At 38.8% G+C, this 12,025-nt stretch overlaps 1 protein-coding gene across 2 annotated transcripts in view; it reads right to left on the minus strand.

Annotated features, from left to right (window-relative positions):
* LOC126253198 (probable phosphorylase b kinase regulatory subunit alpha) overlaps window positions 1-12,025 on the minus strand; it is a 294,496-nt gene that overhangs the window by 171,198 nt on the left and 111,273 nt on the right. For both annotated transcript variants that reach the window (XM_049954368.1, XM_049954367.1), the window contains exon 6: window positions 1,455-1,643. In XM_049954368.1, coding sequence (XP_049810325.1) covers window positions 1,455-1,643 — 189 coding nt within the window. The remainder of the gene's footprint in view (window positions 1-1,454; window positions 1,644-12,025) is intronic.

Here is a 12,025-nt window from a genome sequence, read left to right on the forward strand (position 1 = left end):
TGTTATCAGACATAAATAATGGAAGGAGTAAAGGTAACAAGGTAACAGCCAAATAAGGTGGGTATAAATCTCTTTTGGCGTCATCTGTCTTCATGGTTGAAATTTTAGGTGTTTCAGCTGTATTTCATTAATATACTGTTATGGGATAATCCATTCGGATATTTTATTGATGGCATTTAATTTACATGACTGATTTCAAAATTATACAATTTCATCTTCCAATATGCCTGTGGCAACCCAACTCAACCAAAACACTGATGTACATTAAGTGATCCAAAAGGTAAACACACTCAAAATGAGTAGTGCTATTGTAAATACAAAATATGCCAGTTCTTGCATGCATCCAATATGGGGGCCAAACATACAGTAACTGAATTTTGTTCAGGGAAAAGTATACTATACAGAAATCATAGCTAAGTTTTCAAACAATGTAGCCAACTAAATCAATGTAGCAGTTGTATCTGTATGTCTGTGTTTCTTGTTTATTAGTCATTTGGAAGGATATGAACACAAAGTTTAACAGTGAGTCCTACCTTACATCTGCACCCATGGACTGGTCAACTTCACAGTTATACAGTGAATGGTTATCTCCATTCATAATTTGTATTTCACTCAGTACTTTTCAATACCATATTAGCATTATGTGATTTTGATATTATTAAATTTTCCCTTTTTTCTGGTTGTGAGTACTACAAATATTTTCTAGGTGTATGGTACTGATCTGACACTAAAGTGAAATCACCTTTTGATGTAAATTCCTCTATTGTTCAGATACCCAAGTAAAATACTACAAAACAGAGTGATTTGCTATTAAACTGCAGTTAATCAGTCCATATCTCTCAAAAACAGATGTATCAAACAATAGAAAATCCCAGACGGAATAATGACAAAATTATGAAAAGGACAGATTGCTACTCACCATATAGCCGAGATGATGTCACAGACAGGCACAACAAAAAGACTATTAAACACATAAGCTTTTGGCCAAAAGACCAGAATACGAGCAACGGGCCTCAGCTGCCAGTTACAGTGTGTATGTTGTCTGTTGCAGAAGAAGGCCTGTTACTAGTCTTTTTGTTATGCCTTTCTGCAACTCAATATCTCCATTATATGGGGAGAAGCAATCTACCCTTATCATAATTTTGTCAAAAACAAATAGATACTATTATAAAAGGTTTTCATCTCTTGTTTATGGGTGTAAAATGTATGAAATTTAGGAAAATCAGTTCAGGACCACATTAAAATTGTTCCCAACCTGTACATTGTTTCTCATTTGCAAACTGTTTAACTGGATGCAAATAGCCTATACACATCTTAAGTGATAACATAATTACACGGGAGAAGGTGACAGATGTTACTGGTTGAGTATAACAGATTTTTTACAATTATAAATTTATAGTTTGATTCAAACTGAGAATTTTTTTAACATTTACAATGCGTAATCACTAATATACCTCTTTTGGTGTTTTATACCCATCTCTTAAGAAACGTTTGCAACCATATCGCCCCTGTAGCTTTGACACAATGGCTGAACGTGTCAGCTGGATCAGTTGCGGATCATCCACTGCGAATGCAGGGAAACTAATAATTGATAACAATCCACTGTCCAACTCCTTTGAGTTTGATTCTCGAGGTAACATAGACTGCAAAAAATTAATAAGGAAAATGCATATTACACATTTGAACTCAGCATAAAGATGTGTGTGTTAAGCAATGCAAAAAACCACAAACTCTCTGTCACACTGGTTAGTACAAATGACAACAACAAACATCTGAAAATAATGCTACATCTTCACAACTTTTCTCCATGGAATCTTAAGTTATTAATTACACATACATCTCACATAAATCGTACTTTATATACCACAAATGGTAACAAAATTATTGCACAATGGTAACTCTTCCAAGTTATTTGTTGGATGTCACCGATAATACTCGAACTTTAGCAAAAAATTTATTTTGCTTGTTAGAGATACAGCTGAAGGCACTAGCATAGCCTGGGAGGATGGCACTTGTCTCATAGGCAGCTGGTCTAAAACTTTGTGGTGAGTGAAATTTTCGATGATAGTATTTTGTCAGAATAGAGATTGTGGTAAACAGTTCCTGATCACAGTTAGATTAAATTCCAGATCTCTTCATGGTGGCTCATAAAACAAACAAACACTGTCCAAACAGGCCTTGAAGGCCCAATGGTACCGACTGGCCATTGAGCCGTCCTCAGCCCTTAGGTGTCACTGGATGCAGATACAGGGGGTATGCAGTCAGCACACTGCTCTCCCGGCCGTTGGCAGTTTTCGTGACCAGGGTCACTACTTCTCAATCAGATAGCTCCTCAATTGGTCTCACATGGGCTGGGTGCAACTCGCTTGCCAGCAGCACTCGGCAGATCTGGACAGTGACCCAACCAAGTGCAAGTCCAGTCCAACAGCACTTAACTTTGGTGATTGCCAGGAACTAGTGTCACCACTGCGGCACAGCCAATGGTTCACTAGGTACGGTAATCCCCAACATTTCATTGAAACTTCCTGGCCAAGAGGCTGTGGCTGATGTAGAAAGAAATTATTCCTTAACGCTTTGTCTCTGAGTGCAGGATTTAATGAAAAAGGTCAGTGGTATACTTACAGTGTTCGGTAAAGAAAATGATAAACTCATCATGACCAAATAAAATTTTTCATAAAATATATTTTTTACATATTTATTTACATTTATAATCCTGATGGGGCTTATTTTCTATTTTGGTATAAGGGATAAGGGTCTCTGGTAGTTCATTATAGAGTTACTGCATTTCATTTGGTTACTGGCCCTACTTAGCCTTGTATCTGTATTGCACTCAAAATGGTGCACAACAGTGCTGTGTCCTGTTTGCTCAGTGTATCTAGTCTTTGCGACACCCATTTTACTTTTTGTCTTCCAGCTCGCATTCAATACTGCTCTGTTCTGTATTGAGTTCATTTTTGTGGCATTGTTAGTTTACAAGAATGGTAATACACAATGGTATGGCTATATTTACTGATGAAGAGTTGGCCAACATGCACCTCTGATTATGTTTTTATTTCTTGTTAGAAGTGGAATAAATGAAAGTAAGTTGATCTCTAGTCCTATTCAAACCCCAAATCAGGAATTTGATGAAATGGACAGGATCGTTCCTATCATTAATTTTGATAGGAAGAGAAGTTTTGTAGAGTTGTTGGTCATTAAAAAGGAGAGGACTGATACCTCTATAAATGGGGTATGAACCCATTAGCTTGATTAGCTTACCTTTTTACATTAAGGTGTATGATGCACATTAGTTTTTGGTACTACAGTAAAGTAAATAAGTAAATAAAATTACCTTCATTAAACAAATTACATAAGACAGAATTAAACTACCTCCTTTAGTATCAAAAACTAATGTGCATCATACACCTTAATGTAAAATGGTAAGCTAATCAAGGTAATGGATTCATATCCCATTTATAGAGGTATCAATCCTCTCCTTTTTAATGACCAACAACTCTACAAAACTTCTCTTCCTATCAACATTAATGATAGGAATGATCCTGTCCATTTCATCAAATTCCTGATTTGGGGTTTGAATAGGACTAGAGATCATTTTACTTTTAGTATTTCCACTTCTAACAAGAAATAAAAACATAATAATAAATGAATCATCAATTAAATATTTTATTGTTCTAGCAGTAGCATCGACAATACTATTATTTTCAAATCTGCTGATTCCGATAAAGTATTCAACAGGATGGGAAAGAGAACTTAGTTCTTCAATAATAACCAGATCCAGATTACTATTAAAGATCAGAGCTGCACCTTTCCATTTCTGATTTCCAGAAGTCATAGGTGCTTCAGGCTGAAATAGCTGCTTAACATTAACAACATGACAAAAAATTGCCCCAATAATAGTACTATCATACTGATTTCAACGAAGAACGTTTATTTGAACCGTAAATTTCAAATCGTAACTGGACTATTTTTAGCAATACACTATACATTGAATATTGAAACAGCATTCAGTAGTGCGGTACACATCTGCTGGGTCGTAAATAACGGTTGAATCATTCAAAATTTACATGGAGCGTCTATATTTTTTTATTTGCATTTACTTACATGTAGGGCGAGGAATCTACTACAGACCTTATATGTATATGCACACCTGAATATTTGGGACAGTAATTCTATTCCTAGTTATAGCAACTGCATTTATAGGATATGTTTTACCTTGAGGCCAAATATCATTATGAGGTGCAATAGTAATTACTAATTCATTCACAGCAATTCCATACTTAGGAACAGACTTAGTTCAATAAGTATGAGGTGGGTTTGCTGTTGACAACGCGACATTAAATCTATTCTTTACATTTCATTTTGTATTACCATTTATTATTGCAGCTATGGCAGCAATCCACTTACTCTTTCTTCACCAAACAGGGTCTAATAACCCTTTAGGACTAAATGGAGGTATTGAAAAAATTTCCATTCCACCCATTCTTTACTTTCAAGGATTCTATCACATTTGTATTAATATCATCATTATTAATTATATTATGCCTAATTATTCCTTATCTACTAGGAGATCCATTAGTGGTACCAGTACATATTCAACCAGAATGATATTTCCTATTTTCCTACGCAATTGTATGATTAATTCCTAACAAATTACTAGGTGTTATTGCATTATTTCTATCAATTCAAATCTTAATAATTTTACCATTATACAACAAAACACCATTCCGAGGTATTCAATTATACCCTATTAATCTAATTCTATTCTCCTTACATTTGGCATGGAGGGTACCTACAATATGTGCCTTTTAACGTATTACATTTTTTAAATCACTTTTTGGATTTTTTTATTTTCTGTCAGAAATATGTTGTTGGTGTTTTGATTCATGGAGTTTGTTCTCTAAATGGATGTTACTGGGTTGTAAAAATCTCATTATACTAAGGACTTACATTAATTAAGATTTCAACATCAACTTTAACCTCATTATGCTAAGGACTTACATTAATTATTCTGAATTATAGTAGTTGTATGTTTATTAACATGAATTGGTAAACGACTAGTTGAAGAACCATATATAATAACACGACAAATCTTAACAATTATCTACTTTACATACTTATTAATTAATGTTGCAAATGCATGAGACAAACCAATTAAGGAATAAAATAAATAAGTTAATTAGCTTAGGAAAAGCATATGTTTTGAAAACATAAAACTAGAAGTTTAACTCTTCTATTAACTTTTATTAAAAAAATTCACTAGATAAATGTAACAAATAAAATCTTTAAACCAACAAAGGAAATAAAAAAAATTCAAAGACAAAGGTAAAAAGATCTTTCAAGCCAAATATATTAACTTATCAAACGAAACAGTGGTAAAGTACCTCGAACTCAAATAAACTCAAAAGATATAATATCAAGCTTAATAAAAAATATAAAAGAATAAAAATCTCCACCTAAAAAAATTAGAGCCAACAATAGTATCATAAAAACAATTCTAGTATATTCAGCCAAAAAAAATAAAGTAAAACCACCTGCACCATATTAAGTATTAAACCCTGAAACCAATTCAGATTCACCCTCAGCAAAATCAAAAGGAGACCAATTATGGACTGGAATGGAAGAGCAGCACAATGATGCTACAACGTTATGCTGAACTGTTCCTGCAGCAACGGCAACTGTATCCCAGTACTATTGCATTGTCTAACAGTTGTGGCATTACTCTACTTTTGTTTTGTGTTGGATGACTTGGTTCACTATTGTAGGTAATTTCACAGAAACAAGGGTGATTGCAGTAACAAATGGAATATTTCATAATTATATTATTACTCTGTAATGAGCTGCTGGCCATGGGTTCCATATAACAAAATATTTTTTAATTCAAATAATGTAAATTTCAAAACTGTTGAACATATTTTGTGTATTCATGTAACCAGATATATTGATGATTGTTGTTGTTGTTTCCAGTACTGATATCGATTATTGATACCATTTCAAATACTAAACTAAACATAAGTTGTATTTGAAATACATACTGGTCATGCACTTTTATTTAACCCCTCTGTGATCAGTAGAAGTCGGCTGACTTCACGCCATTCCAGAAGGCTTATGGTTGCTGCCGACATTAGGTACGTAACAGTACTATATACCATAACAATAAGTAGCTGTTTTGAATACTGTGTTCACCCTTATGTGATGTTGTGTGCAATGGCTGTTAATATTTATTTATAAAAGTGAGCGAAGAGGCTGTACCTGCTTCTTGTAGCGATTCGCCATCAATTTTAGAGTACTTCTGTGATGCATTAAGGATTAACCTATTACACTTTCATTCCTTTTATACGCTGTAAGCTGGCTGCTCTAGAAGGAGGAGGCAGGGCTTGTCTCAGTAGCCAATGTGCTATGAGCCGATTGCAAGCTTCTGCTCAAAGCACCCTCCACTCAGAGGTCAATTAAAAGTGTGCAATCAGTATGAGCAGCTTTTGTTTCATTGATACTTATGATGATTTGGATGTTTTTGGCCCCTGGGGGGTAAGAGAGAGAGAGAGATTGTGTTCAACAAGCTTTTGTAATAGTGCTATATACACCAGGATGATGTGTTTCAGAACATGTGAGAAGACTGCTAATAAACTATGGAACAATGCCACAAATGGTCTGAAACATTTCATTTAATTACTCATATTAAAAAACTGATACTCTGAAGTCTGTTATGGAAGCAGGCTCATATCACTGGAAGTACTGTGCCAACAACAATGAAATTTAATTATGAAGGGGGCAATAAACAGATAATAAGTAAAAGGACAAGCACTTCTCACTAATTCGAAAATATTAATGTGCAATTCTAATTCTAACTCTTATATTTACTTTTCAAGGAAGTGAGGAGTAATTTACAAAACCATATCACGATGGGTTTTGTTATCATTACTTACAATATTTCTGCATAATACTACTCTCAATGGGTAGCTTACAAGGAGACGTCTTCAGAGATAAAAGGGCAACTGCAGCACGGGCTAGACGGGTCCCAGAATTTATAAAGCTCCATAGAGGGCCTCGCCATTAGTCGTGAGATGTCGAATGCATGATTATCTCTGGATAACCTCATCCTCAGTTCAACTGTCATGCAGTCAGTGCAAAGTCGGCATCTAAATTTTATTTAACTCAAATTGCTTCTCCTTTTTGTTAAAATTATCAAGCTGTTTATATATCTTAATAACTTGGCACAAATCTATTGAGCACGGCTGGCTGAACTCCAGGGGCTAAGTCGCTGATACAAGTTTTTTTATATGTACCACCAGACAATCTTAAGGAGAGGATGTGATCATCCATGCAACCAATACAGAGTTTTGGTTGAAGACTTTACAGTTTGTGGACCCTTCATTAGCCAAGATGTTGGGTTTAGCACAGTCCAATAGAATTGGACAAGCAGAGGGCTGCCATTTATATTCCTGGGCGTACATTATTGCAGTAAACAGTGAACTTGGACATGTGTCAGATTTGGAAGCCAGCACTGACTTCATGGCAATACATAAACACCAATGCAGATGAGACTTCCTGACAAATTAAAACTGTGTGCCAGACTGAGACTCTAACTTGTGGCCTTTGCCTTTCATGGGCAAGTGCTCTGCTGACTGGGCTATCCAAGCACGACTCATGACCTGTCTTCACAGCTTTACTTCCACCAGTATGTCATCTGGTACAAGTAGACATAAAGCTGTGAGGATGGGTCGTTATTCGCAGTTGGGTAGTCCTGTTGGCAGACCACTTGCCCTTAAAAGGCATAGCTCCCGAGTCCAAGTTTCAGTCTGGCACACAGTTTTAATCTGCCAGGAAGTTTCGTATCAACATACACGCTGGTGCGGAGTGAAAATTTCATTCTGGGAACAGTGCATAAAACCCGCAGCTTGTAAACAGTTGGTCTCATGCCACTCCATGTTGCGACAGCCTTACCTGCCGGGACTGTTTCCAGAAGCATGCCAGAGATGATTACCCTTTCTGGTGGGCAACTTGTACTAAATGTGCATGATGGTCACCTTTATCTATCTGTCAGGCAGCTGCCCAGCCTCACGATCACAACATCAAGAGGTAATTAATATTGTGTGTTCTACACTATCCACCCAGGAAAGTACCTCTGATAAACTACCCATTTCTATATGGGTGGCTGGCAGGACAATCAGCTTTCAAGTCGTTACAGGTGCCACCAGATGTCTCATAAATTTCCAATCATAGTTACAATTAGGGGCACCTGCACAAATTCCATCAGTTTGATGGATGATCAATTATAACAAACAATGCATTCCATTGAAAGGTCAATTTACCGTGGCAGCCAGTTACAAACAAAGCATTCTATTGAAAGGTCAATTCAAAACAGAAGCCATTTACAAAATTTTGAACAGGAATGTAACTTTCCTAGTTGTCAACAGTGCTGATACTGAGAATATCTTTGGTCTGGATGTATTTACATCTTTTGGTTTTTTTGTCACTGACAGTCAACTTGGTCTCCAAGAACATTCCTTATCACCGACTAGATGCGCTCTGCAACAAATTCCCTGACATTTCTTCTTATGGTCTGGGAAAAACAAGGAATTTTGAAGCTCAAATTTCACTGGAATGTACGGCATGGCCTCGATCTTTTTGCTCTTGGACAGTTCCATTGGCACTCCGTCAAGGCCAAGGATGAATTAGACAGGCTGTAAGAATCATATGTGGTAGAACCTGTATCATCATGTCAGTGGCCTACTCCCCTTGTTACCAACAGGAAACCATCTGGCAAACTCAGACTTTCCCACAGTGAATGCTCAAGCCAAAGTAGATACGTACCCTGTTCCAAAGCCTGTGGAAGTATACGTAAAACTGACGGATGAAAAATTGTTCTCCTAAAATTGAGCTTGCCAAAGTGTACTTACAGCTCCTGTTAGATGAATGTTCACAGAAGATAACAGTGATTAACACACAGCACAGTTTATACAAATATAAGTGGCTGGATTTTGAGATCTCCAGTGCCCCAACAATTTGCCAGTGGTTTCTGGAATAGTTGCTTCACAATATGACAGGTTGCATTAACTATTTGTATGACAGTGTCATCACAGGAATTTCCACTAAGCAGAATTTTGTGAACCTGAAGTCACATTTTTTTTTTCGTTTTGCAAGAGTTATGATTAAAGTGCAATCTCAGCAACTGTGATTTGTTTCCGAGCCTTCAGTGGAGTATTTAGGCCACGTCCTTTCTCATGAAGGTATATTACCAATGCAGAAACATGCTGAACTGATTGCATCAATTTCTCAGCTGGCAAACCTCCAGCAACTTGAAGCCTTTCTCGGAAAAAATAACATATTGTGGAAAATTCCATCCAGGAGCATCTCAGATAGTTCATCCATTACATGATTTGTTTAAGAAAGGAGCGGTTTTCATGCAGTCGAAAATGTGTGAAAAGATGTTCATAGAGCTCCAACAGTGTCTACTCTCAGCACCTTGATTAGTGACTTTCCAATTCAGGAAGCAGATAGTGGCTGCGGCAGATGCATCAGACCACATGATGGGGTTATCCTCATTCACCAAGAGGGTGATGGTTCAGAGCACACATTTACGCTTCAAAAACACCCACCTCTGCACAAATGAAACACTGCCAAATCAAGAATTATATTATATTATATTATATTCAAATTTCATGTCCTTCTTATGACACGAACTTTCACCTGGTATCATAGCATAAGCTATTGATATTGTTGCTCAACCCAACAGTTAATGTCCCACATAAAACTGCTCATTGGCTCCAGCACTGGTCATTGTTCCTCTCGCGATATACCTATGAAATCAGTTTCAGGAGCACGTTCCAGCACACAAATGTGAACGCTCTTTCCTTTTTGTTTCTGTCTGGATGATGAGGCTCAACACGTCACATACAACTTTCCCATTCACCACTGCCACACAAATGAACACTGCTCTCAAACAAGTTCACACCTTCATCTTGAGTGGGTGGCCAGACTAACTGGCCAGACAACAGTCTATTCCTCATCAGCATTACTATCGGTCGTGACACCATTTGCTTCTAGTCAATGGTGTGATCCTTTTTAACTGCGGGCCACACTGCACTGCATGAAGTGATGCCACATGCCTTATGGCAACAAATCCTACAGCTGCTGCATCATGGGCATTGGGGGGCTTCCACGACCAAGTTGCTTGCTAGATGCCACACTTATTGGGTGAGCATTGACTGGTAAGCAGAAAGTCTAGTCAGTCAATTCAACAGATGTCCAGAACAGCAGGTGGCCCACGATAGGTTTTTTTGCCTTGACCAGCACACACCAAGCCATGGGAAGAAATTCACCTTTATCTCGCAGACCCATTCCTGAATACCATGTGGCTCATTGTCTTTGATGCTTTTCCAGGTTCCCATACATTGTTAACTGCCATACAACCATGGCATGGCAGAATAAACAGTGCAAGCGGTGTCAAAGATTTTGGCCACCAAGGATCTGCTGCAGACATTAATGACCGACAATTTTCACAATTATGGGCGAAGGTCTTTGAGAATTTCTGTACTAAGAATGGAGCGAAGCATGTCTGTTCACCTCTTTCTCATCCCCTATCAACTGAAGAGCCACAGAGTTTTGTCTGGACATTCAAACAGCAGATAAAGAAGTGCATCCAAGATGCTTCCATGGAAGAAGACCCGACTTTTTTTTAAGTTCATATCAGGCAACACAAGAGCCTGACAGAACTCTTACATGGACATCAACCACATTCTCTTCTGCATTCACTGCTGCCCACATGAAGCATTCCTGCCCCCTCCCCGGTTCATCTTCCTTCACCAAAGTTTCAGCCTGTCATGTGGGTATGAGCCCAAGGGGTTCGGCCAATGAGATCGGTGTTCCCCGGCCACAATTAGTCAGCAACAGGGATGTCAACTTTTTATGCTTGATACTGAAGACTGGACCATCACCCGATGCCAGAACCAGCTCCGGTTACACAACTGCGCCCCCAAGTCTTTTCCACCCCAATCCTTCCAGTTTCCCCTTCAGTGGAAGAGGAGCTTATCCTCTACCCCCCTCATCACATCCTCCTTCACCCACTCCCATCTAATTCCACTGTTGGTTGTTCCAAGCCAGCACAGCCACAGGCGATAAATTTGGCCTTGGCATTGGCTTTTCCCCACAATGGAGCAGACCAACACTTCATACTGAGCTACCAAAGCCTGGAACATTCCTGGAGGGTGACCACAGCAGCAGCCACCACTCTGGAGCTCAGAGCCCATCACCCATATTTCCACTGCTGCTCACCCAAGGCAGCCACTGTCCACCAGCTCACTTTCAGCCTCCTTAAATTTGGATGCATGCAGACCGGGAACTCCTTCATCCTGAGCTGTCGGGAGGGGTGGGGGGCTGCAGAGGAGGTGGAAGCTATACATCCTGCCCTCTGCATGGCATGACCTGGACCCAGTGGGGAGTGCAAATTTCCCCCCTACCATCTGGGAGGGGAGAGGTGTGGTAAACCCACATTTACCACTACCTTTCACCATCTGCCTCACTTCAGATCAGTACACTACACTGGCCTCACAAGCAGTTTGTCACACCTGCACACCATGTATGTTACTCCATGTGCTGAGTTAAAGTTCACAAGCCAAAGATGTGGGGATCAACATCAGAGGCTCCAGTATCAGCCAGGCTCCACCATCAGCCTCCAGCATGAGTCTACTACATACAGTGGTGTACATGTTGCGCTTTTAACCTGCCCATGCTTGCCCAGTGGCCAGGAGGGCAGGTCGCCGCACCTTGTCAACAGGACGGGCAGGCTGCTTCACTCCCAGCCAAACCAAGCAGAACCCAACCCGGGCAGGCTGCGGGAAACTTGCTTGTCTGCCCATACTACTGCTGAGCTGCGCTACGCAGCCGTTTAGTCTGCACGCGTCATTGTCGTATTATCAACGTTAATTAAAAGTTTTTGTTTTACCTGAGCACCAAAAGACAAACCCCAACATTATATAATTATATATATTAATTTCAGGTCAAAAAATATTGGGTTTTATTTGTACAT

Source organism: Schistocerca nitens, chromosome 4 (genome assembly GCF_023898315.1).
Source record: "Schistocerca nitens isolate TAMUIC-IGC-003100 chromosome 4, iqSchNite1.1, whole genome shotgun sequence".
NCBI classification, from domain to species: Eukaryota; Metazoa; Arthropoda; class Insecta; order Orthoptera; family Acrididae; genus Schistocerca; species Schistocerca nitens.